This window comes from Hippichthys cyanospilos, chromosome 12, assembly GCF_059441005.1.
Source record: "Hippichthys cyanospilos isolate Australia breed blue-spotted pipefish chromosome 12, RoL_Hcya_1.0, whole genome shotgun sequence".
In the NCBI taxonomy this organism is placed as follows: Eukaryota; Metazoa; Chordata; class Actinopteri; order Syngnathiformes; family Syngnathidae; genus Hippichthys; species Hippichthys cyanospilos.
The window spans coordinates 4,977,150-5,003,622 of NC_142380.1; the positions used below are offsets into that span (position 1 = coordinate 4,977,150).

At 41.9% G+C, this 26,473-nt stretch overlaps 2 protein-coding genes across 4 annotated transcripts in view; both read left to right on the top strand.

The window, feature by feature from the left end:
• Nucleotides 1–15,980, top strand: part of kcnq3 (potassium voltage-gated channel, KQT-like subfamily, member 3) — a 29,677-nt gene extending 13,697 nt beyond the window's left edge. For both annotated transcript variants that reach the window (XM_088428764.1, XM_088428765.1), the window contains exons 3-16: nucleotides 8,886–8,976; nucleotides 9,050–9,176; nucleotides 9,293–9,465; nucleotides 10,007–10,180; nucleotides 10,250–10,360; nucleotides 10,467–10,562; nucleotides 10,640–10,734; nucleotides 10,819–10,845; nucleotides 12,416–12,630; nucleotides 13,646–13,751; nucleotides 13,827–13,958; nucleotides 14,027–14,122; nucleotides 14,213–14,300; nucleotides 14,969–15,980. In XM_088428764.1, the coding sequence (XP_088284890.1) occupies nucleotides 8,886–8,976; nucleotides 9,050–9,176; nucleotides 9,293–9,465; nucleotides 10,007–10,180; nucleotides 10,250–10,360; nucleotides 10,467–10,562; nucleotides 10,640–10,734; nucleotides 10,819–10,845; nucleotides 12,416–12,630; nucleotides 13,646–13,751; nucleotides 13,827–13,958; nucleotides 14,027–14,122; nucleotides 14,213–14,300; nucleotides 14,969–15,589 (2,152 nt within the window). In that variant the 3' untranslated portion in view covers nucleotides 15,590–15,980. The remainder of the gene's footprint in view (nucleotides 1–8,885; nucleotides 8,977–9,049; nucleotides 9,177–9,292; nucleotides 9,466–10,006; nucleotides 10,181–10,249; nucleotides 10,361–10,466; nucleotides 10,563–10,639; nucleotides 10,735–10,818; nucleotides 10,846–12,415; nucleotides 12,631–13,645; nucleotides 13,752–13,826; nucleotides 13,959–14,026; nucleotides 14,123–14,212; nucleotides 14,301–14,968) is intronic.
• Nucleotides 15,981–16,124: 144 nt separating this feature from the next.
• Nucleotides 16,125–26,403, top strand: hhla1 (HHLA1 neighbor of OC90). 2 transcript variants are annotated; one of them, XM_088428766.1, is made up of 14 exons: nucleotides 16,125–18,344; nucleotides 20,357–20,441; nucleotides 20,584–20,631; nucleotides 20,826–20,891; nucleotides 21,447–21,530; nucleotides 21,603–21,686; nucleotides 21,795–21,878; nucleotides 21,955–22,011; nucleotides 22,084–22,155; nucleotides 22,404–22,493; nucleotides 22,557–23,897; nucleotides 24,448–24,586; nucleotides 25,775–25,857; nucleotides 26,271–26,403. In XM_088428766.1, exons 1-14 carry the CDS (start codon nucleotides 18,192–18,194, stop codon nucleotides 26,312–26,314), a joined length of 2,430 nt encoding a protein of 809 aa, XP_088284892.1. In that variant the 5' UTR covers nucleotides 16,125–18,191; the 3' UTR covers nucleotides 26,315–26,403. The 2 variants fall into 2 exon arrangements, with proteins under 2 accessions (XP_088284892.1, XP_088284893.1); XM_088428767.1 differs by lacking the exon at nucleotides 16,125–18,344 and adding an exon at nucleotides 19,662–19,793.
• Nucleotides 26,404–26,473: the final 70 nt, after the last annotated feature.

Consider the following 26,473-nt stretch of genomic DNA (forward strand, 5'->3'; position numbering starts at 1 on the left):
CCTCAACCTCAACGTGATCGTAATTTTCATCAGCATCTTCGTCCTTATCGGTATCGTCAACACATCATCATCATCTTTGTCACCATCATTATCATTATTGACATCATCTGCCACATCATACTTATTAATATCATCAAAGCATCATCATTTTTATCAGCCTCCTCATGTTCTTCACCTCGATTTTTGTCATCATTGTTCACCTTTATCATCTTCATAAACGTCTTCCTCATTCACAATCATCATGAGATTCATTGACATCATCTTCCTCATCATCATCATCAGTCTGATCATCTGCATCCTTATCAGTATCATCAACATCCTCATCTGCTTCACCTTCACATCATCTTCATAATCTTTATCATCATGGTCATCAACCTCATCTTCATCATTCACAATCGTCATCAGATTCATCTACTTCATCCTTGACATCATCTTCCTCAGCATCATTATGAGCGTTATCATCAACATGTCACCCTCATCAACCTCATCACATCATACTCGTCATTAAACTCATCTTCCTCATTTTCATCATCAGCCTCAATCATCATAATTATCATCTTTATCATCATGCTCAACAACGTTATCGTCTTCATCATTCGCCATCATTATCATCATCAAGAAATTCATCGACATCACTGACCTCATTTTCTTCACCATTTTCATCAACCTCATCATCTTTATCATGTTCATTATCATGTTTCTCATAATGATCAACAAATGAATCTACTTCATCTTTGACATCATCTTCCTCACCTTTATCATTAACTTTATCATCTTCATTAGTGTCTTCAACACATCATCCTCATTGGCCTCTCATCACATTTATCATGTTCATCAATCTCATCATCATTGCCATCATCTCATCACCTTTATTTGCCTTATAATAGTCTTCATCATTTTCATCTTCAAATTTGTTTTCCTCACATATACCATTTTCATACGCATTATCATGGAACCTCATCATCAGTATCATCATCATCTTCATTATTGACATCTTCTTCCTCACCTTCATCATCAACCTTATTATCCTCATTATAATCGTCAACATGTCATCCTCATGGGCCTCTCATCATGTTCATCAACCTCATCAGCAGCATCATATCAAAATCATCATCATCAGCAGCAGCCCTATCTTCATCATGATTGAAATTCTCATTATCATCTTCATCATTTTCATCATGAAATTTGTTCTTTTCCCCACATATACCATCTCCATGCACATTCTTATCACGGAACCTCATCATCTTCATCTTCATCTCAACATTCTCTGGTTGGTTTTGTCGCCTCCTATGACCTCCACGTTCCCGGCCGGCCGCCTTTGGCCAGCTGACTAATTAGACAGAGGCCAGCTTGTTAATTAAGCTCGGGCGGCGGCGCCGGCCGATTGGCCGCCGCCACTTGTGCCGTCCTTCAACTCGGCTTCAACTTCGCCGCAAAGACATCGAGGACGCGCGTCCGGGTTCCAAACGGGCGACCGATCCCTCGTGTCCATTGTCTGTCTATTTGTGTCCCGACATCGGCGATTGACCATTGGTCATTCTTCTTCATTTGTTTGCGGACATGTTTGGGATCCTGGTGCCACAGCCTGAAAGCTTCCAGGAAGTCTTTGTTTTGTTCTCACTGTTTTCTTCGTCTTCCGCTTCCTGCTGCGATAGAAATGCTGCATTGGTGAAATGCATCATGGGACTTGTAGTCATGTGGCTAATGGAACTTGTTTTGTTGGCTAAACCAGACCTGGAAAACACAAAAAAACGGCATCTGGTTGTTTGATTTTTATTTTTGTAATTAAATTTAAGTATATTTGCAATTAGAGACACATTTGCCCACAAAGGTCAAAATTGTAAGTCCCAACATATGCCCTTTTTAGGAGTCAACTTCATCAAACGTTTGTTGTGGTATCTCATAATTTATTCAGAAACTCCGGAAGATGGATGAAGTAACATCATTGGTTTTATTTCCAACTCTCGGTTCTGCAAAAAAATCCCTATAAAACATTTTAAAAATAGGTTCCTTCATGTTCCAATTCATTTGTTCTTAATTTGAAAATAAAAATTCGCTGCTTCTGTCACAGCATTAAAAAAGCAAGCAAATTCCGAGCTGTATCTCCCCCCTCTTCACTTTCCTCCTCCTCACCCTCTTCACGGATATGAATGATCATCTTGCCTCCGCTCCTGGGAAATAAAATGTTGAGATATAAATCTTGAGCTGGGGACCCGGCGGGTTTCAGCGAGCTCTTATTTGCATCGAAAGCAAGATTCGTGACATGACACCCTCAACATTTTATTTCGCATAGCGGAATCTTTGAAGTGTCCCAGGATGACCTCATGTTCGGCGTGCAAAGGTCAATATCGCTTGTATGTTCTTTGTCCTCACTTTTAAGACAATTTATCGGGCTCGTGTAGCGACCGCGTTATATTAGTGACATTTGTTTCCGTTAATATTAGTGTTAATGTTTTTTGACGTCATTTTTTTTTTTCATGTGCGTCCATGTAGGAGTCATTAAATGCAGCGCTGGGTTAGTGAAAGGTGGTGTAATGCACAGGTGGCAAACTCAAGGCCCGGGGGCCAAATCCGGCCCGCCGCATCATTTGATGTGGCCCGCGAAATGCTACTTCAAGGTTCGCACCAAAATATCCAATTTGCAAGTTTTCTTCAACTTTAAAAACGTTTCGGGGGAAACAACAAGCATTTGCTGTTACCGATCTCTCTTTGGAACAGTGACTGGCATCTGATCTTAAAACTAGGTAAATATGTGACGATCATATGTCAGAAACTAGAGGTATAATTTGGCCCATGACTTATTTAATTTGTATTTATTGAGGAACAGAGTCGTTTGGTTGGTTCAATGCTTCTCAAATAATGGGACGGGCCCCCCTGGGGGGGTGCGAGGTGATGAGGGACCCCACGGAAAACGTTTTTTTTTTGCCATCTGAAGTAGAAATGCAATCAAATAAGTGTATTTTTTCTTTATTTCAGGCATTTTGATGCACTTAAAAGTATTTTTTTCAGCTTCACAATGAGCTGTAACCCGTAGAAACGCTGTAAGAAGTTTGTTTGACTTTTTTCTTTTGTCAATGTTAAGAATGATACATTTTTAGGTGAATTTAGAATTTTTTATGGATAATTCTTTTTCCTAAATGGGGTTTTGCAAAAAATAATTGAGAAGCAATTTACTTGCGGTTTGTGATGAATCTGCAGTCAGGACCCATAAACATGAATTGGGGGCCAGTTGAACTGCATGATGTTACATGAGTCGAACTGCAGTCCTGGAGGGCCGGTATGCTGCATGTTTTCGAACCTCGCTCTCAAACACACCCGATTCAAATCATTTTGAAGCTCCTGCAGATACTTTTTTTATGGCTGGCTGTTATAAATGATGATTTTTGGTCTATTCTCCCACTCGTGGTCTTATTTGCGAGGACAAAGATGACACGGGTACACAGACAGGCGTGCTGAGGACGAGGCAGCGGCAATGCGGTGGCAGACATGTTTGTTTGTTTACTCTAAGCCGCCTCAGGCGTCCAATGGCGGGCTGCCGTGGAGCGTCGCCATGGAAACCGGCGCAGACGAGGCACGACTGGTGATCCCTGACGGGGAGGCGGGAGGGGAAGCGAGCGGGTGTCGCCATGGCAATTGGGGGATCTTCCTGGGAGACTGGCGAGAGGAGCTGTTGCCATGGAAACGGGATGCATGTCATTCAATGCGTTTAGTTAGGGAAGGCGGTAGTTTGGTTATGGGGGGGGGGTCTGGCTGCAAAGTGACATTTAGGATCCAGGAGATCCAGGAGGTCTCAACCTTTTTTTTCCCCCTTTGCAACTCCAATTGTAGTAGTATTTCTCATCTTTTTTTTTACTCTGCAATCCCAGAATATTTATTTCTTGATTAAAAAAAAAGTCTCTTGTTCCAATTAATTTTCTCTTAATTTGAAAAGACAAATGCACTTTTCTACCAGTGCATTAAAAGGTTCAAAAACTTGATTTGCTGATATGTGCAGGAATCCGCTAAAAATCTCAAGTACCCCATGCTGTGCCTTCAGCTGCCCCCAGGGGTACTTCTTCCATTCGAGATCCATTACTATACCGCAATGGGGCAATAAAATATCAAATAAAATTTAGCTTCGTGTTCCAGTTGATTTGCTCTTAATTTGAAAAGAAAAAATGTAATCATACCCCATTTTGCATACTGTTGCTACAACACAAAAGGTTGGTTGATGTTCCACTTAATTTGCCCTCAATTTGATCACAAAATTTTACTCTTCCCGTTGAGGCATCAAAAAGTATTGATTTGCCGAAACCCTGCTATAAATTTCACATACCCCCTGAACTGCCTTCTTGTACCCCTAAGGATACTTGTACCCCCATAAATGTGCCATAAGTTGCTTTACGTTGCAAATTATTTGCCATTAATTTGAAACAAAAATGTGTTCTGTTCCTGTCACATGAAGCAATAAACTGCAACAAAGAAAACTGCTGCTACAAAATAACACAGCAATAATTTGCTTCATGTTCTTGTTAATTTGCCCTTAATTTGAAAAGAAAGTGTACAGTTCCTGTTGGGGCATTGAAAAGCATTAAAAGGTTTAGTGATACCTGCAGAAACCCTCTTCAAATCCCATAAACTCCCTCATATTGCCTTCACATACCTCCCTTTGAGAACTGCTGCAATAACCCAGTGGAGCAATAATTAGCTTCATGTTCCAATGAATTTGCTCGTAATTTGAAAAGAAAACTTGACTGTTCCTGTCATTCATTAAAAAAAAAGCATTTGTGTATTTGTGCCCCCATTTAAGAATCACTGAAAAAAGCTAGTCATTTCCCCCAAGTCACCACTTTCGCGTCGGCGTGCGTCAGCACCAGCCACTCTTTCCCGCACAAAGCCTTCTTTCATAACGAGCGTTCTTGTCAGCTGGGAGTGAGTGGTAGTGGCCCGGCCACGCCTGACTGGCTCCCGCAGACCAGCTTGACGCTCACTTTCCAGGATTTAGCCCAGATGACTACTCGCTTCTAGTTTGGTAGCAGAAATGGCAAATCAAGGTCCAGAAAGTCCAAAAGCTGATTGCTCATTATTCGTCGATCCCGCTTGGATGTTGGCGCCCTACGAGACGGCGATGGACGCCGTCCAGTTGGGTCCGGTCCAGCGCTCGTCCATCACATTGATGGACGAGCCGCGGGAGAACAATTGTAAACAAGGAATTTGATTGATGGGAGATGGATGACCTTCATCAACGTCACACTTAACGGTTTTCACCTCGTGTCCATTCATCTTCCCCTCCGTTTCTTTCTCGTAATCTCCCGAATCCGTCGGATGACGTTTTGACTTCCGAAATACACCGAGGCCTTCCTCGGGCTCGCTTCCTCCCGCGGACTGAGCGCTAATTAAGCGAGCGGGAAACGAAATGTAATTAAAGCGCGGCCTTCCCGAAGATGAGGTTGCACCGGGGCGTCGCTTCTCCCACAGCATCACCTGCAAATATGATGAGTCAGCGGCCTCCTCATCTGGAATAACAACGCACAAGAGTTTATGTTGCGACTCAAAACGTGACGTTAAATTGGGGGTGAGCAATATCAACTTCAAATAGTCCGAAAAATAGGATTTTCTTCATAAATCACCTCTTTATTTATAGACAAGGCAATTAATACATTATATACAGTGAGTTTCTCCCACTACCAAACAAGCATTGAAGTAGTCACCTCCAAAAGGGCCCCCGTTAGCTTAATGCTAAAGCTAGCAGTGAGCATGTGCCATTAAAACCCCTCATAGTGTAATAAACTTTTCAGCCATTTTCAGGAGTAAAAAGTGAAAAAAACATATTTTGTATATGCCCTTGACTGATTTTGACGTCACAAGTTTGCAATTCTCAAGTACTGATCAATCACGAATCACCTGTTTTTCGGGTTTGGCCATGTGACCTCAAGCTGAGCTGTGATTGGTCTTGAGTACATGTGATGTCATTTTCAGTTGGCAGAACGTGGAATCAATGTTTCATTGGTGTTACTTGTACATAAAAGGGAAAAAAAATACAGCTTGAAACAATTTTTACAGCTAAATAAACTTTGTATACTTTTAGACAATATTTTAACACAAATGGTGGAATAAAACAAACGGACACATAATATTTTACACACACTCTATCTCCTCTATCATAATTTCACTGTTTCCATATTACTATTGGTAGTTAGTGGTAGAATACTGATATATATATATATATATATATATATATATATATATATATATATATATATATATATATATATATATATATATATATATATATATATATATATATATATATGTGTGTATATATATATATATATATATATATATATATATATATATATATATATATATATATATATATATATATATTAGTATATCAGTATTCTACCACTAACTAACAATAGTTGCCTATAAGTGTTCTACCACTAATATATATATATATATATATATATATATATATATATATATATATATATATATATATATATATATATATATATAATAGACCACAGCGTCGAGGAAAGAAGATGCAATGTTTCAAAGTCATCTATAATTTGTTTTTGTGCTGTAGTCTTTTCCTTAATGCAATTATTATCTTGATCATATCACGTAACATCCCACATCAAAGAGACATGACATGAAAATCAATGAAAGTTTCCCCGATCGATCCCGCCGCCGCCGCCGCCGCCGCTCGGCTCCTCCCTCGGGACGTCGGAGCGAACCTGACGAGGAAAGTCATTATCCGCCGCGAGGCCCGATTAACTGCAAGCTCCCTAACGTGCACTAATGGATCCAATTAGCGTCGCTAATCACGCTCGTTTGTTTGACATCAGTCGGACCGGAAAAGCACAAAGCGCTCCCGTCAGAATTGCGACGCTCGCTGAGCTAATCTTCCTTTCAGCAACTTTCCACCTGTCAGCAGAAGAAGAAGAAGAAGAAGAAGAAGAGACAGCAAGCAGATGAGAGATAAAAGCCGACGTCAGCGCAGTTCTTGTACGGAAAAAAAACTCGTTGGCTGGATTCTGATTTTTAGCTCAGAATTTTGACTTTGTTCTCAGAAATCAAAGTTTGAATTCTCACAAATTCTCACAGCGAATTTGCACCTTATTCTCAGAATTTAGACTTTCTTCTCAGAATTCTGAGAAATCGCACTTAAAAGTTAAAATCTGAATTTTGAGAGATCGGAATTCTCATTTTCACGTCAGAATTTGACTTAAGGTTGAGAATTCTGACCTTGTTCTCAGAATTGTGACGTCTGAGGATTCAGATTTTGACTTCAAAGTGAGAATTCTCACTTTTAAAGTCGTAATTGTCATTTTAAAAAGAGAATTCTTTGAAGACAGAATTCTCACAAAAAAAATTGACTTCTGAGAATTATGACTTTTATCTCAGCTGTCAAATTTTGACTTTGAAGCCAGAACTCCGAATATAGTAGGATTTCTGACTGTACATTGAGAAAAGTGAATATTAACATGAAATTTTTGTGAATTGTCAGAATTCTGCTAATCCTTTGAATCCGCCTTTGAAGTGAGAATTCTTCAATGTCAGAATTCTCTCAACCTTCTCTCGGAAAACGGTCTTCTTGTCTACGAATTTTGAGCTTCTGCGTGATGATACATTTGGCCAACAGATGGCAGTGTTGCATCATTCTGGGTTAGAGATTATGTAAAATGGTCATACCCAACTCATTCGCTGCCATTGACGACTATAACCGTCAAAGATCCATTTGACTGGGCCAGAGTATGAAAAAATTAACGGATTTGGGAATGGGTCTTTGACGTCTATCGCCGTCAATGGCAGTAAATGAGTTAAGTGATCAATCGAAATAATGTTATAATCGTTTTTATCATCGCTTTGATCAAGTTTCTCATTCGATGAGAAGTTTGTCAAGGTTCTTCTTCTCTCACGCTTTCCCACACAAAGGACGCGTCCAATCCGCTGCGTCTGCAGTCTTCTTATTGGATCTCTTCTGTAAATTGCTCGTTAGGAATCCTCGAGGGAGGGGGGCGGGGCCTCCTCGGATCGGAGCGGATTAATGGCAGGCGAGCGACTTTCTTCATTTTCTTTTATTAGCCGGACGACCTTCGGAAAACATGAGTCTCGGATGAAGCGGCAGAAGTCACGTGACCTTCAAGCGAGCGCGTTGACTAGGCTGAGAGTGATAACGCCAAAATGAATGTGATTGGCCGCATTATCGCCAAGGGGCGTGCTCACTTTTGTTTTCGGGATTGGCGACAGAGAAGTTGGTGACTCTTGCGTAACCTTTAATGGAGATCTATGGTAACCGCGGCAACCAGGCCGGAACATCAAAAAACACACAAGCAGTGTGTGCGCGCATGTTGTATTGACGCAGCGACAGCAACGAGGCGATCGAGTGCAATGCGAACGAACATCGGCGCCGGCCGCATTGTTAGCGCTTCATTGAGCAAACAAAACACTTGGAGGCAAACAGGAAGTTGCATTGATTGTCCTCCGGGTAACCTTGGCGTCCGGGGGGCGCCAAGGACTTAACGGTCATTAACATCAGAACACACTTGGTAACACTCCCTGGAAAGTTTTTTTTTTTAAATAATTATCCCTGAATAAACATGAAGGAATCTTGTCCTGAAAAAAAAAAAAAAAATATATATATATATATATATATATATATATATATATATATATATATATATATATATATATATATATATATATATATATATATATATATATATATATGAAGATAGAGTTGTGTGCGTGTGTTTTATTCTGCTGAGTCGGCAAAAAAAAAGGAACCACGTACTTTCAGGAAGTTCTGAAGTGAATGTGGGCTGCCCCCTAGTGCTCAAAAATGTGTCCTACATAATTTACATCCGTTTTTGAATGAAGTGACGTTTGTGTGTTTGTAGATTTCTTATCGTCCTGGGATGCTTGATTTTGGCCGTGTTAACAACCTTCAAGGAGCACGAGAAGACGTCAGCTCATTGGCTGGTGGTTCTGGTGAGCTTTGCACACACGCACATGACGCAAAAAAAAACAAAAAAACTGACGATGTGTGTTTCGTGTGTTACAGGAGACCTTTGCCATTTTCATCTTTGGGGCGGAGTTTGCGTTGCGCATTTGGGCTGCGGGATGCTGCTGTCGTTACAAAGGATGGAGAGGAAGGCTCAAGTTTGCTCGCAAGCCGCTTTGCATGCTGGGTAAGGACACCCGTAGAATCAACTATAAACAATACTGTATATAAAAGCACCATATGGAAACAGTACTGAATGTTAAAGTCCTCATGTAATCAATCTTGCGCCACCTCTTCGGTCAGACATCTTCGTTTTGGTGGCGTCTGTGCCGGTGGTGGCGGTCCGAAACCAAGGCAACGTGCTGGCCACGTCCCTGCGCAGCCTGCGCTTCCTGCAGATCCTGCGCATGTTGCGCATGGACCGGCGAGGAGGAACCTGGAAGCTGCTGGGCTCGGCCATCTACGCGCACAGCAAGGTGAGACCACTGAACGAAAAGCTTTTCCTCGTTTTCAATCCCCCCTTTTTTTTTTTTTGGATATAGTATGCATCCGTTTTAGCGCATTTGCACTTTCAAATGCACTTTCCTCAAGCGCGGCATTCTTGCCTCTTTGTCGTCAACAACGAGGCTGCGTGGATAATTTTTCTGATGGACTTTGACCCATTATGAAAAGGAAAAGATGGCGAAAGTCGTATCCAATTTCAAACAAATTGGACCGGTCCGAAGATGTAACTTTTTGTTACAAACTGACTGAATCTTTCTCCTCCATCAAACGAGCTTGTAATTTTTAGAAATGTACACGATTACCACAAAATATCGTTGTACTACTTCTGTACTACGGGGTGTATTTGCTGCCATGAGCTCTGCTGATCTCTTAACAAATGCACTTTTGCCACCTAGTGGCTGGTTTGAAAAGGCGTTTCAGCCTTATATATACGTACACCCCGTGTTTATATGGGATGTAAAAGAGTTAAGAGCAAATTGAAGGTATTTTATTGTGTTACGGTGACTTCTTCAGGAGCTGATCACGGCCTGGTACATCGGCTTCCTGTCGCTGATCCTGGCGTCATTTCTCGTCTACCTGGTGGAGAAGGACGACGTGTCGCTGGACGCGTCCGAGCAGGACGACCCCACCGCTCAGCCCAAAGCTCAGGACTTTGACACGTACGCCGACGCGCTGTGGTGGGGGCTGGTACGTAAGCGCGACGGAAGGCGGCGACGGCGGCATGCAAACGTCACAGGTTGCGTCGCGCTCGCACAGATCACGCTGACCACCATCGGCTACGGGGACAAGACGCCAAAGACGTGGGCGGGGAGACTTTTAGCCGGCACCTTCGCGCTGATCGGCGTCTCGTTCTTTGCTCTGCCTGCGGTATGTGATCACGTCATTGCTGAGGCCACGGGATGATGTCACGGTGATGACATGTCGCGCTGATGATGTCACACTGCTGACCATGAACTTTGCATTGATGACGCAGGGTATCCTGGGGTCCGGCTTGGCCCTGAAGGTCCAGGAGCAGCACAGACAGAAACACTTTGAGAAGAGACGCCATCCGGCCGCCGGACTCATCCAGGTGAGCGGGGAGGAGACCCCGCCCATTTTCGCTGCCATCCGATCGGACGATCGAGCGTATGCGTGTGGCTCTTGCAGTCGGCGTGGCGCTATTATTCCACCAATCCAATCAGGGAAGACCTCATCGCTACGTGGAGGTTCTACGAGACCATCATCTCGCTACCGTGCTTCAGGTGAGTCGCATGGATGCACGCGCAAACGCAAATGTCCACCACTGTCGCTTTTTAACGAAGTTTGTCTCCATGGTGTCCACGCAGGAAGGACCATCTAGAGGTCATGGCAAGGTAGGACAAGTCGTTGTGAAAGTCAGGACAAATGTATGATCTGTATGTGTGACAATATGGTGGCCATCGGGAAATTCGGGAGTTTCCTCGAGGGGCCGGTCAAACCCGGATAGTTATGTCTTTACAGGAAAGGAAAAATGATACAATTGTCTGAGAATATTCTGCCCTTGCTATGTTTCGTGATAGTTATGCATAGACAATTCCACACCTGTCGACATCGGTTGGTGACTCTTCCACTTTATCCGCTGTTGGTGCTTTAAAGGTGTAAGACTGAAACAATAAAGACATGAAAACTATTTGCATGCCGCTGCAAATAAAATACAAACAAAGTAACGCGCCAACGTGTCTGCCGCATGAAATAACACGAAGTTAAACGAGCATGCTAACAGTCGCGAGCTAACGTGCTATCCGCTAGCTAAATGCTAATCGCTAGCTCGATGCTAATCGCCAGGCGTATTGATGTTCGCCATAAGCAATATATTCGTGATACAAACATTCAAACAATAACCCCAACAGACGTGTAAAACTATACATAACAAAACATATATACGTACAGGCTGTACTTGAGGACACGGAGTAGTAGTCAGTCGTGCATTGTTTTCGCGCTAGATTACAGGAAGTGCTCAGTGCAACAAGATCCGGTTGCCTTTCACAATAAACGCAATTTTTTTCGGCGAACAAAATGAAAGTTCATAAGGAGTAAGAACACTCTATATTATTATTTTTTTGTCTTGCACCCACAAAAAAATATTCATGCTAAAACTATTAAGTACTAAAGTTCTAATTTTTATTATTAAAACCTAACAGACTTGCTCCAAAAAAAAAAAAAAACCTACATTCAAAAAGCAAGTCCAAACTCTAACATGAAAACCCAAACTAACCACCGGTCGCCATCTCAACAAGGCCGATAGGCGTCCCAATACTTTTCTTTGCTCTCTTTCACTGACAAATGAACACATCAGGTCATTGTTGGCCCGAATAATCTTCTCATCATCTTTCGTCTTCTTCTTCTTCTTCTCCTGTGAGCGTCGCAAAGCCCCAAAGAGGCCATTGTTGCGGCGGTATCGGGTTTGGCCCCCCGGCAGGAGTCTCGGTTTCCGCCCGGCGCTCTCGGCTTTGTGGGGCGCCACAAAGGAAGCGTCTTGGAGTCTTCCGCTGCTGCCAGGCCGCATTGTGGCGTCGTTTTCAAAAGACGGATAGCAGATTTTCCAATGTCCTTTTTCTTCATTCATTCACTCCCAAAGACGTTTTTATACGTTTCCTTTAAGAGTCCAGAAATTCAATAGCAAAAAATGAAAATATGTCAATAGGTATCACGAAATGTTGACTGTCATGTTTTGGTCACATGACCAAACTCACAGGTGATCCGTGATTGGTCAATAAATGAGACATGCGCCCATGTGATGTCATTACATAAAAAATAACGAATTATAGACAAAATATTGGCTTTTTGGTTTAGTATCCCTTTCGTATGTGGTTATCGATCATTGCGTCGTGTAATAAAGTAAAATCTCAAGCATTTTTTGCTGACCTTCCTTCTTGTAACCATGACGACCGTGTCGCCCGGCAGCCAGAAGATGACGCTGCTGGAGCGCGTGCGCCTTCCCAACGCGCGTCCGGCCATGGCGGCGGTGGCGGTGGCGGCGAGCAGGAAGATGGCGGCCGCCGTCGAAGCGGCGGAGGAAAGTCCCTCCAAGGAGCCCAAGCCGGCCGGATTCAGCAACCGCGAACGCTTGCGCACCGCCTTCCGCATGAGGGCGACCACGCTGCGCCAGAGCTCCGAAGGTGCCCCACTTAACGCTCTCTCCACCGGGCGCGAAAATAGCAGCAGCGTTGCGTGGTGTAAGAAGTAAATCCTGCAAAGAAGCGTTTTTTTTTCTATGTTTATATTTTTGTTACATATTTTTTCATTTTATTAGAGATTCTATTTTGTTTCTTGTAACTCGTTCCGTTTGTTGTTTTTTTTCATCATGCGCATTAGTTTACCATTTAAATCAGTGTTTATTATTTTATAACAGAATTTGCTTGATTTTTGCTTTTTTTTAATCATACTGTACGTATATGTTCTTTTTTTGTCATTGTTTAGTTTAAGTTTTTATTAAGTATTTTATTTACAATGGTTTATCATGTAAAACATTACATTTACATTTGTTATTTGTTTATTACGTATATTTACATTACATTTTATTTTAGTTTTTTATTATTACGCTTTTTCATTCATCATTTATTACGATTTTTATTCTACTGGATATGATTTTCCATTTCCATTTATTTGTATTTTTCTTGAATATACCTGTACATATATTTTTCATTTGCATATTTTCATGTTCTGTTATTCCTTTGGGATATTTTTTGATTTGATATTTTTATTAAATTATTTTTTTGGCATTTTATTTTTTCATTTAGACCATATGTGTGTTGTGTATTGTAAATATTTCATTATAAATGTCTCCATATTCCATTTTTTCTGTTTGTTTTTATTGTTACTATGAATATTTTCCCAATTAAGTTTTTTTGTTTATCATATAGTTTTTATTTACTCTGTTGTTTTTTTTTAATATGCCTTTTCCTTTATTCTAAGTGCTCATTTTATTTTTCCCTAGTAAACTATTTTGATATGGAGGAAATAGATAAAAAAGGGTTAAAGTCTTCTAGCTAATCAGGACAGCAAACAATATGCAGTTTTGTTATGAAAAGGCATTAAAAAAAAAATCCACAACGACAGCATACCCGAGTAAAGCAGATTCCATATGAAAGTCTTCAGCGTTGCATGGATGGCTGGAAGAACGTTTGACCTTAGATGCAGCAGCCATCGCCGAGGCGGTCCCGGAGGAACGCGGTTTCCCGCCCGACATCCTGCTGGAGGAGATGATCCCCACGCTCAAGCTGGCCATCCGGGCCGTCAGGTCGGCGCACGAGCCGTTCGCCTCTGCCGGGCGAAACGAGGTGACGGACCTCCCGTGCGTTGTTGCGCTCCTCAGGATCATGACCTTCCTGCTCAACAAGAAGCGCTTCAAGGAGACGCTGAGGCCTTACGACGTCAAGGACGTGATCGAGCAGTACTCGGCCGGACACCTGGACATGCTCTGCAGGATCAAGTACCTGCAGACCAGGTGAGAACTTCGGGGAAGCCCAAACCTGATGTTCTGAAAGCTCCTCCATCATCTTCATCTTCTCTCAGGATCGACATGATTCTGGCACCCGGAGCCCCCCTCACCCCCAAACAGAAGAAACCTGTTAAGCCGCCCTTTAATTACTCCAGCAGCCAGTCGCCCAGGTGGGGCCCAACCTCAATTTTCGCATGTGAACATGTGCGCAAGGTCAAAGGTTATCAGTTATCACCCGTACTGTTTTGTGGGTGTTCCAGGCACGAGCCCTTCTTGTCCAAACCCCACTCCATGGCAGAAGTGGAGGACCAAAGCATGATGGGAAGATTTGTGCGCGTGGAGAGGCAGGTGAGCGAGCGGACTCGGCTGCTTCTCTTTCACTGCTGCTCAGTGCTGCTCAGCATCTTGTGGCAGAAGGTAGAACTACACCCCAAAGTCGAACCGTTGAATTTGAGATGAGAGCTCCACGACACTATTTTTTGCTTTGACTTACCAACACAGATTTGAGACAAGAGTACCAGCTGCCGTTCTAGTTATTTTCAGCCAGAACATTTCTCTGGATAAAAATTGTATACGTATACCTAAACCATACCTAAATCATTTTTAACAATAACAAAAGAAAAACAGCAGTACGAATCATTTTTCAACAACGGGTGATTTTTTACAGCGGTTATATGGGTTACAGCTTAGTCTAAAACTGAAAAAAGTGCATGAAAGTGCCTGAAATCATTTTAATTTTTTAAAAAAAGATACAAATCCTTATTTTATCACAAATAGACTTCACATGGCAGAAACAAATCCTTTTCTCTGGGGTCACTTGGTCCCCCGGCATCGCCTTGCACCCCCCCCATTTGAGAAACACTGCTTAAAGTGATAATTCCGAGTCCATTTGAAGGTAACACCCCACCTTGATCCTTTTTCGTAGGAGCTAAAAGTAGCCATTGGGTGCCTCATTTATATTTCGACAGTATTTTTATTTCATTCTCATTTTAGTGCAATTTTTCCACCTGCTTCAGGTGGAGGACATGGAGAAGAAGTTGGACTTCCTAGTGGACATGCACATTCAGCACAGCGAGCACCTGCACGTGGACTCGACAGGCGCCGCCCACATGACCATGGAACCCTGCCACCCCTCAGGCGGCGGAGACATCCGCCGGCTCTTCCCCAACTTCGGCGAGGCCTTCCCGCCTACGTCGTATCGGCCGCCGGGCGGAGGAGGCGGCGGCCGCTCTCAGGGCCAAGCGCGCCCGCCGTCCTCCGTGCCCACGTACGTGGCGCGCCCCACCGTGCTGCCCATCAGCTCTCTGCAGGACCTGTCCGGCAGGACCACGGGGGGGCACGGCGGGGGGCGCGGGGGCGACTCGCCGCTGTCGCTGCCGTCGGTCAACCACGAGGAGCTGGAGCGCTCGCCCAGCGGCTTCAGCTTCTCCGGCGGCGAGCGCGACGGCGAGGAGGCGGCGGGGGCCGCCGGAGCCAAGGAGGACGGCGGCCGGACCCGACCCAGACCCAGACCCGTCTACCTGGCCGAGGGCGAGACGGACACGGACACGGACCCCTTCACGCCCAGCGGGGGGGCGCTACCGCTCTCCTCCACGGGGGAGGGGCTGGGTGAGGCGGTGTGGAGTACGCCGCCCTGAGCGTCGCCCCTCCTCAAATCGGAACCTTTAATCCCAGCCACGCCTCCGGAACATTTCTCAAAAGTTTACGGTCACCTTCCACGGGAAGTTAAGTTATTGCTAGTTCCCTATCAAGATTGAACCTTTAGTTTTGTAAATCCCTTTGTTAATTCCCATGAAAACAAATCTCCACACTCCCCCCCCCCTAAAAAAAAGATGTTGCAACTCTGGGAATCAATGATGTCATCTGTGATGTCATCAGTGATGTCACGGCACGGGTGGGACTGTGGAGAAGGAAGCTTTACGCCGCTGCATGTGACGCATGCCCACTAGCGTAGACGCCGGCCTGCAGCTGGATGACGCTCACACCTGCTATGCCATTTTGGAAGAAAATTAAAAGAAAAAAATCATACGCGCATTTTACACGTCACACATATGTACACTACACATATTGAAAGAGGGAAGTGTTCACAGCTCAATATGAATTAAACACGTTATTGTTTTCTTCAATTTGACAAGGTGAAGCATTACAATCAATTTTAAGTCACTTTTCAACATTTTGGAAGACTAAACGAGGCAGTTACGCTTTGTTTATTTAAAACTAAATAAAGACAGCTCCGTTAGCTTGATGCTACGTTAGCATCTATCCAATGCTTTAACCATTTTTGCCAATAGTTCTCAAATCGGGGTACAATAAGGAACTTCAGGGTTTTTTTTAACAGGGTTTCTGCAGGTATCAGCAAGTCTAAAATGATCTAATCTAAATCTCTTTTCGAATTAAGATTAAATTGATTGGAACAAAGCAATTTATTGCATTATCGTGACTACCTTGTAAAATACGGCTACATTTCGTGTATTTAAAACAGCTTACAATAGCAACAACTGTTAGCGTGATGCTAAAGTTAGTTAGTATCTATGTAATGCTCTAACTGTTTTGGTTTGTGAAAGTACTTCCAGAGGTACGAGACATTTTAACAGGATTTCAGCAGGAATCAGTAAATCAAATTTAATTCATTGACAGGAACAGTACATTCCTCTTTTCGAATTAAGAGTAAATTGATTGGAAAGTGAATTCATTGCTAAATGTTATTGTAGTGACAACTTCACAAAAAACGGTTACGCCTCGAGTATTTAAAATAGCCAACTGCCAAATGAAAGCCCTCGCTAGCTTGATGCTAATGCTAATCCGGGCCTATGTTTTTGTTTTAACAGTTTAAATCCGCGGTTCTCAAATGGGTTTATGTTACATTCTAGCAGGTTTTTTGCAGGTACCAGCAAATCGAGTAAGGCTTTTTAATGCTGTGACAGGAACAGTACAATTCTCTTCAATTTAAGAGCAAATTAATTAGAACATGAAGCCCAGTTCTTAGATAAAAACATGTGACCAACGTGGAATGCTGTGAATACTTCCCAGGTGCGCATAACACGTATGTACACGGCACGCATGTACATATCACATGTACACGACGTACTTGTATGTACACTTTTAGTTTGCATGGATGCATGCTAGAACGCCATCTAGTGGCCATACTCAACCAAAAGATTCACGTGTGTGTGTGCGTGCGTTCTGATGTCTGTCCTTCACACCGACAAGTGGGCGGTGCTTCATTGTCACATGACTTTGCTGAGTGATTGACAGCCTGTCAATGTGACGTTCAACGTGCCAAAACACACTTTTTTTTGTTGTTTTATTTTTACAACCTTCGATTGGTCCTGGCGGAGCGTCGCTCTGACAACAAGCCATCATCGTCTTACTCTTTACGGAAATGACAAAACTTTGGAAAATCAGTGAAATAAATTCAGTATTTTGTGGAGATTTTCTAATGTATGAAAAGTATTTTCTAAAAGACTTTCAAGCCTTTCTAGTATGTGGTCTTGTTGTCATGTGACCTTCAGGGTGTGTGCTCATTGGCTCTAGCCTTTCCCCGGTAACGATAGTAACAGGAAGTCCGAGGCGGGTCCTCAACTCGGTAGTCTACGTCATCAATGTCGTCATCTTCGCGCGGATGAATTCAAATAACGTGTTTGTGCCTCCACGGAATTTAAACCACTCAACGCTATTTTTCACGCTACTTAAACGCGAGTCGCGTGACGTCACACGCCACTCATTTGACGCACACTGTCCGCTCACTTTATTAGGAACAGCCTTGACGAGAATTGTGAGGCTGAAAATGATAGTTGTGTTTCTAATGAAGTGTCCGGTCAATTCCGCCATAGTTGTGATCATTTAATCATGGGCCAATGACAGCTCGCGCGGCATGACTCGCCTGTAATAGTACGCAATTACATGTACTCTTTTTATAATCAAGCGTAGATATGATAAGATTTTAACATGGAAGACTTTTTTTTCTGCATTCACTCTTGATTCTGAAACGTCAACTGTTGAGTCGCCGTGTTTATTGCGAAAAAAAAGACGTTAGGTGACGTAATGATGCGTTCGAGGACATGTTTGATGATAGTAAAAGACATGGTTGAGGACTTGACGACAGCTTTGATATGTTTCATGACATGTCTAAGAACATGTTTGATGACATACAAATAGAAATATTTGATGACATGACCAACAACATTTATGATGGACATGTTTGATAATATGGCATTTTAAAAGACGTGCTTTAACAACATGTCAATTCTGATGGTTTATGAAATCCTGCCCCTTTCTCTGATTGGTTCCCTGCTGATTGATACTTCCTGTTTTTGCTGTTTGGACGAAGCAAGTTCTGCTGGACAACAACATGGTCTTATTCACACACAAAAAAGCCATACAATATTCAAGGTGTGTATGTGTGTGTGTGTATGTGCACGTACACTTGTGTTGATCCGTCATGATGATGTTTTGTGGATTCTGATCCGAACATGAGCTGAATCTTTTTGGACCTTTTGATTGCTACCAATGATTTGTGCCTTTGCCTTTTCACACTTATGGTTTCCTTGTTGTTTTTTTTTTTTGTTTTTTTTGTCTTTGGCGACAGCTGGCAAGTCGCATCACAACGTTGTCGTGTGACGAGCAACAAAAATTAGAAATATCTTAAATGACAACAACGTATAACCTACTGCATATATCTTCATATCTACTCTTGACAACCAGTAAACAATGCTAAGCTAACATATGCTAAGCTAACAACCATAATACACTGTCTATTTAGCTTGTAGTGTGCATGTGAACGTGCACGACATTAAGGCTACATTCAGACTGCAGGTTTTATAGCTCAGTTCAGATTTTGGGGTAAAATAGGCCCGAAAATCTGATTTTGGTCGTATTCACCTCCAATATGAACGTAGCAACAACTAGAATGTTGCTATGACAACGTGGGAACATTGTGCCAAACAAAATGACGGCCTTCTCTAGCTAGCGCAAGCGCTAGTGTGCAAGCGTACATTTTGGGTGTCAGAAGAAAGTCTGAGCGACTTGACGGCGGCCGCTTTTTGTTTCAACGTTAAGACAAGAAGTGACCTTCACCTGTCCCCGCAAACATGTTTTTTTTTTTTTGTTCATCAGATGCAAATATGCAAATTATTCTCGTTATTATTACGATCACTTGTTTTTTATGAACTTTTCTCTTTTCAAGCGCACCACTTATGAACAATAAAACACTCAAGTGACAACAAGTGTGTATTTTCTAAGCTTCGGGTCTCACACGCACACAAATACACACAGCATACTCACAGACACAAGGACACATTCAAGTTTGTCGCTAAAAAAAAAAACAAACCTCTAAAATCAGGTCTTGACTTTTAAAAAAGATTTGGACCAGTGAGGTCCACTAAAATGGCCCTACAAGGCCAAGAGGTCCCCACAAAAAGGTAAAAACTCAGAATAACAAACCCACACACACACACAGGTTTGTTTTTCTTAGTGGGGCCATTTCATTAACATTGTAAACCCAAAATCTAACCTTAATCATAACTCAAATCAAAATTCAATTCAAACATGAACTTTAATACCAGGTCTTGACCCTTAAAAAGAGGTCTGGACTAGTGAGGCCCACCAATATGGCCCCACAAAAACGAGAGGTCCCCACAAAGAGTAAAAACCTGCTTTCACACACACGCACGCATTACAAGGTTTTTTTTTTCTTGGAAGGGGGGTGGCGTGACGGACCCCCCCCCAAACGGGGCAATTATCTCATGGCTGTAGACTCAGATGACACTGACCAGTCACTTCAGTACTGGTCGGGTTCCGTTCGGTCCACTTGGATGTGAACCCACTTTGGATCTGTTCTACGTGAGTCTCCTTTACTCTTTAGGTTCTGGTTCTAAGGTAGTCTACCTTGGTTCTGTTTCGGGAGTTCATTTTGGTTCTTTGCCAAATTATATTTCTGCTTTGGGCTGGTCAACTTTGGTTCTGGTGCTGGTTGAGTTGACTCTGGTACTTTGTGAATCTTCTTTTGTTTTATGCTGTTGGCAGTGTTTTTTTTCTTTTGTAGTTTGTAAATGTACCTTGGTTCTGATTTCAAGAAAGTCCAGGATGTCCTACAATACACATTTGAAGCATTATACATAATACAATTCCAAAATATGCATGTGAGGTGGAGACATTATTTAGTTCTGTCCACATGCTGTCACTTTAAAATTTGTGACTTTCAATGTATGTGGCTTTAAAAGGCGGGGCTAGGCATGATGACTTATTCCAGAATTGGCAAAATAACAGAGAGGAAATGGTTACAAATTTTGTGATCTCAGACACAAAACCTTAAATCCTACTGAGGTCAACTGAGGTAGTATTTATTTGTTCATTCTTTCTCATTTTGGTTCTGATCAACTTTGACCCTTGTTTGTACGCGTCAGACTCTGTCTGGTGGGCGGAGCTTCAAGATGAGACTTCTCATTTGCCTTGGCGTATTCTTCATCGCCATCGTCCTCTTCAAACAAGGTCAAGCACGCGCTATTGTCATCCTCAAATCATTTTTCAGACGTCATTTAAAGAAAGTGAAAAGATATTGCTGTTGAAAATGTTGATTTTTGTCCGCTTTTAACTCAACTCAAACGATTTCCTTGAATTCAATTGACTCCAGATCGCGCGCCACGTGGAGGCATCAACAAAAGATATGTCAATTTAACAGGTATTTTCTGACATTTATTATATTAATGTCTAAATAATATATGCAAGAGTAATATGTGCATTCCGTAGCAACAGGTGGCGCTAGAACCTGTGATTAACAGTAAGCACATTGTAGCCAATCAGAACTGTGAAGAAAGTCATCAATGGAGAAGACACAAATGCAAGGGTGACAACCACAAACTTTTCCCTCGACAGAAATTCCAGCTGACGCGATCGACTTGATGCCATTGGTCAACAGCTTGATCAGCTCCAGCCAATCACGTATGTTTGCCTCGTTTATAGTTAGTTATTCAAAAGTAGGGTTTTAAATTAAGGTTCGAAACTAGGAAGTAGGGATTTAAAGTGAAGTTACTGTTTCAAAGTAAGGTATACCTAGTAATTGTTCTCTTAAAAAAACGAAAAAACTATTTTTTTACATGGTTCATGTTGTTTTGCGGTGTTGCGGACTTGAACTGAGTTCGTTTGCACAAAAGATAAAGTTGTAAACCATTAGAAAAATCGGCAGTGGCCACGGGGTCGTTGGTGGTTGACGGCTTTTAAAGTTAACAAAATAAAGGCTTACAATAGTCGGGCTTTATTTGGGGTCATTTGCACTTATTGCCTTAGTTTTAAACAAAAATACTTCACTTCATTCTTGTCGTGTCTTTGAGGCTTTTCATTATTTTTCTCTCGTTTGATTAATATTTTGATTTTATATCGTTTTTTAGTATTTTTTTTAATTTTGTGTGCTTCCGGTGTTATTCACGCTTGCTGTTTGTCATGTTGCTTTCTACTTCCTTTCTGAATATAGCTTTTATTTTTTCCATTTCCTGCCAGGTTCCCAGACGCTGTTCTCGCTGCTGACTGTGACGTCATTCAGCCCACTATCTCTTCACAAGCTTACGTTGCTCGTCTATAACAGTACAACCAAATATATTAATATTATAATTATTTCTTAATGAAAATATTTATTTATTGTGGTAAACTGTGTAGTCTCTGGCAGCGAAAAAGTGGACGAGCACTTGTTGAGGAGACGTTTGTGTTATTGTGTCACAAATGACACTAACGATTTGACAGGTGTGTTACTGCAGCCCGGATCCTAAACTTTTATTTATTTATTTTTTTTAAACGAAGGAACCCGTTGTGTTTTTTTTGTCTTTATAGATTGTATTTTTGTCTTTATAGACTTTACAGTTCTGCTTTTAGATGTCATGAAAAACTCAACGAGTTCTCTGCACGAAGTCTTCAAGTCCTCATCTATACTCTCAGGTGTGTGTGTGTGTGATTTTGCGTGTACGTGTGTGCCCGCGTTGTTTACATACTAATGTATGTATTTGTGTGTCAGTGAGCCAGAAGAACAACTCTGATTGTATTTACATTTGTGTGATGGCAGGCAACAAGGGTAACGTACATTCACCTCTCAACTGACGGTCTGAATGCATATTAATATGATGCAATTATTTCAAACGTGTAGGACCAACGTTGTGGGAGGTGGGTGACGTCACAGTCATCTTCAACACAACTGTGGTGGAAGGGCCACTCAAAGGTTTGTAAATGTTCCAAACATTATTGTGAAGATTGTTCACACCCGAATGAAAATGATAGACTCCTTGATCGTCAGGTGACAGGCCGGCAGGTGGCAGTATTGCCCCATAAAAATAAATCATTAAATTACATACGGTCGCTCCTTCTGTTACTAAAATGTATTGCGCGTTGTATACACATACTGTAACTAGTACTACAGTATGTATTTATGTGATACAACACGTTCATTTGTGTATTTTGATGTTATAGAGTGGCATCAGGCTCAGTCCAACATGAGTGTGGCAACGTCTTCTGTCGCAAACGTGGAGCTGGCCGGCAGAGTTCATTCCACTGCGCAAGGTACGGCGCACCCGGGTGTTGGGGTCGAGTTGACGATGCTTATGCTTACTTGTGCCACTTAAGAGTCAGCGGCGCCGCAAGCTGGGCCCACTCAGACAGCTGCGTCCAGCTCGCAAAACACGCTGCGCCAACACATTCGGCCAGAAAAGGCACAAGGACGGGAGCACTATCCAGGACAGGAACACCAAGAGGAAGAAGAACAAGGACAAAAACTAGAACCGGATAAGAAAACGCAACAGCAACGATACCAAGAGCAGGGGAAAGAACACGAACAGGGATCCAGACATAAACTAGAACAGGTACAGGAAGAAAACCAAGCACAAAAACAACATAGGCAGGAACAAGCTGAGTGGCCAGGATATGAACAAGAACAGGCACAAGGGCCAGGTAAGGAACTCAGGCAGGAACAGGAACTAAAACAAAGTTGGGATCAAGAAAAATTACACAGACAGGAACAATCTACACAACAGGAACAAGTGCAATTAAAAGAACAAGAACCAGAAAAGAAACAAGAACATGAATTAGTAGAAGAAGAAGAAGAAGAAGAAGAAGGGCAACGAAAAGAACAACAAAAACAAGAAACATATTTGGAACAAGAACAAAAGCAAAGTTGGGATCAGGAAAGAGTACATGGACAGGTACCAGGGGCGGAACAAGCTCAAGAACAGGAACAAGTACAGTTGAAAGAACAAGAACCAGGACAGAAACAGCAACATGAACGAGAAGAACAAAAACATGAAACACATTTGGAACAGGTACCAGGAGGAGGACAGGAACTGAAGACGGAACCTGGAGATGAACAACACCAAGAAGAGGAATCAGTACAGCTAGAACAAAGTCAGAAACTCACAGATGAACAAACAAAAGACAGACATCCGGAACAGGAAGAAGGACTTGAAAAACAAGAACACAATCAACATAAAGAATGGTGGAAGGAACAAGAATATGGACACGAACAAAAACAAAACCAAGAATTGGATCAGGAAAAAGAGCAGGAACATTATACAGAGCATGAACAAGGTCAGGGACATGAACGTGAACAAGAAGAAAAACAAGAAGAAAAATTGGATGGACAGAAACAATATCAAGAACAGAAACAGGCCCAGGAACAAGGACAGCTGCAAGAACAGTATCACAAACAGGGGAAAGAACAAGAACAGGACCAAGAACCGGAACAGGAGAGAGAACTGGAACAACATCAAGAACCTGAGTTGGATCAGAAAAAGGAACAAGATGAGGACCAACAACAAAATCAACATCAAGAACAGGAACAAGGATCAGAAGAGCAAAGGGAACATAGAGAGCACCCGGATCAGCTGCAGGAACAAGAAGAAGAACAAGGTCCCGCCATCTTCCATCCTCTGCCGTCAATCAGGCCTTCCAACACGCTTGAGCAACATGCAGGTAAAGTGTGTGTGTGTGTGTGTGTGTGTGTGTGTGTGTGTAACCATGATAACAGCCGAAAGAGCTGGATTACTAAAACAGTGGCACTTTTTTTTGACACGAAACGTAAAAAATATCAGATGAAAAACAAGTAACAGTGCAACATTTCTGCAGCTGAGCCAGGGCATTTCTTGTCATTTTATTTCTTAGTTCATAAATTGCCCACTAGATAGCGGTAACGTCAAGCAAGAGAGAGACGGTTCGACTCCATTTCTGCCTGGCAACACAAGTGCGATTTGTCACTTGCTTATTATCTCTCACACACGCGCACACACTTTTGTAAAGCAAATGACTTTGCAATGTAATTAAATGGATGCTTGAGTGTACTATAATGCTAATGAATATTTCAACTGAATTCAGGCCCTCTCGCACTTAACTCTCTAAAACAATTAGGACAGTTAAACAAAAAAGTTCATTAACATTAATCATTTAATCGAACTAATTGCGCATCAAATTAATCAACAACTATTTTCAATTCACTTAACATTCAACCCATTTGTGGATGATGAAGGGTGTCCGCGGACTGGACCTGGTGGCGTCGCTGCTGTTGCCGTGGCAACCGGCGGCCTCGCTAAGCTTCCGGCGTGTCTTCTGGAGCTCTGCCGTTTTTTCTCCGTCTGCATGTGCCGACCGATCGCCTCGCGCAACAGGTGAGTTAGCGCAACAACATCGCGACTCTTGGAAATGTTCTCGTTTGCTTACATGAATCGTTTGTCAAAGTTACAACTTCTTCGGGAACTTTGGATGCTTGTTTTGCGATTGGTCTTTTTGGGGGTCTTCTTTTCACAATTTTGCAACTCTTTACTCTGACAGGACGCTTTATATCTAATATTTTTCTGCGGACAAATATATTTTTTTAGAACAGGTCCGACACTTTATATAAATTTTTGTAGCTAAATATTTTTCAATAATTAGGTTACTTCTTTTTGAGAACAGATCTCTTCTATAATCCAAAAGAGGACATGACTTGATTATTTTTTAGTGGACCAATACAAATGCATTTTTAGAGGTTCTAGAGGGTCTTTTATATATTTCTGTGTCTTTGGGACTCTTCTTCTTTGCCCTTTTTTAACCTTTCTTTGAGTCTTTACTTGGAGTCTTTGCTCACTATCCATCTCTGCTTTGTGTCCTCTGCCCTCCTTGTCCAATTCTTCTTTTCATCCTTGTCTAATCCTTTCTTTAATCTTCTTATCTAGGTTTCATTTTAAGACTTCTCTGATTTGACCTTCTTTGAGTCTTCTAACACAAAGAGTCGTTTGTGACTTATGACATTTTTCATAACTCCTTATCTCTGTTTGGATTCAGCTTGTCTTTTCAAGTGCTCCCGTTCGACTCTTCATTTCTTAAACTCATGAAGGATGACTCTATTTCTCTCCTCCGACTCTTCCTATTGGACTTGTCTTTTCTGACGCTATTGTTTGACCCTTTCATGACTGTTCATTCCCGACTTCGTTTCAGACTCTTAGATCTCCAGCCTCTTTTCTGGCTTCCATTCAGGTCATTTTATTTTTCTCACTGATGCTTGGCCATACTTGAAAAGACATCATGAGTACTGTGGCAAACATTCAATTGTGACAAAGAAGTTGATTTCAGGGTCAGCGGAAGCTGTGTCGTCAAAGACACTTTAAGTCGTTGACGACAATAAAAGGCCAAATGGATGCGGGGGCGTGTTTCCATGGCAACAGCTGCAGTATCACGTAAAAATAGAACACTCTTCTCGTTTCTTAAATCATGACACGGCATACACACCGCCATATTCTCACTGAGCTGATGTCTTTTCAAACATGTATATGTCATGTAAAATTAATATTTATGAGGGCGAATATGTTGGTGTTCAGGTTGTGTGAGGACAGCAGCTCGTGGTACCACAAACACACCGACGAACTCTGCAGACGAGTACAAAGAATCTCGTTCTCTGCCAGTAAGTCACAGCACACACACCACAAAAAACAAACAAAAAAATTATATATACATATATATATATATATATATATATATATATATATATATATATATATATACATACATACAGTACACATACACACACACACATATATACATATATATATATATATATATATATATATATATATATATATATATATACATACACACACACACGTATACAGTATATTTGATTTTTTTAAAAAATACTTATAGTATTCTGACTTAAGTCTCACAGTCAATTTACTTTTTTTTTTTTTTTACATTCAAGTGTAATTTGTATAAGTTTTTCCCTTATGAACTTTGTTCTTCAAAAATGACATTTTCCGAACCACATTTGCATCACGATGACATCACGTCGCCGATGTCATCTTCCTTGCGTGTGTGCAGCAGTGAAGCAGACATGTTTATTGAAGATGTGCGTGCGGATGTGAGCGGACACAAAGAGGCGCTGCCACTCTTCGTCATCATCATCATCATCTTTGTCACATGACTAATACCATCATCAAATAAACATTTCACGTCCTACATCTTCTTCAATTAAAAAAAAAGCTTTCTGTTACTTGATGTCTGCTTTGTGGAGCACACAAACT

Coding starts and splice junctions, on each gene's coding strand:
- hhla1 (XM_088428766.1), top strand. CDS start 18,192: ATGTCAATTCTGATGGTTTATGAAATCCTGCCCCTTTCTCTGATTGGT. Junction 24,587..25,774: donor CCGATCGCCTCGCGCAACAG/GTGAGTTAGCGC, acceptor GTTGGTGTTCAG/GTTGTGTGAGGACAGCAGCT. Junction 25,858..26,270: donor AAGAATCTCGTTCTCTGCCA/GTAAGTCACAGC, acceptor GCGTGTGTGCAG/CAGTGAAGCAGACATGTTTA.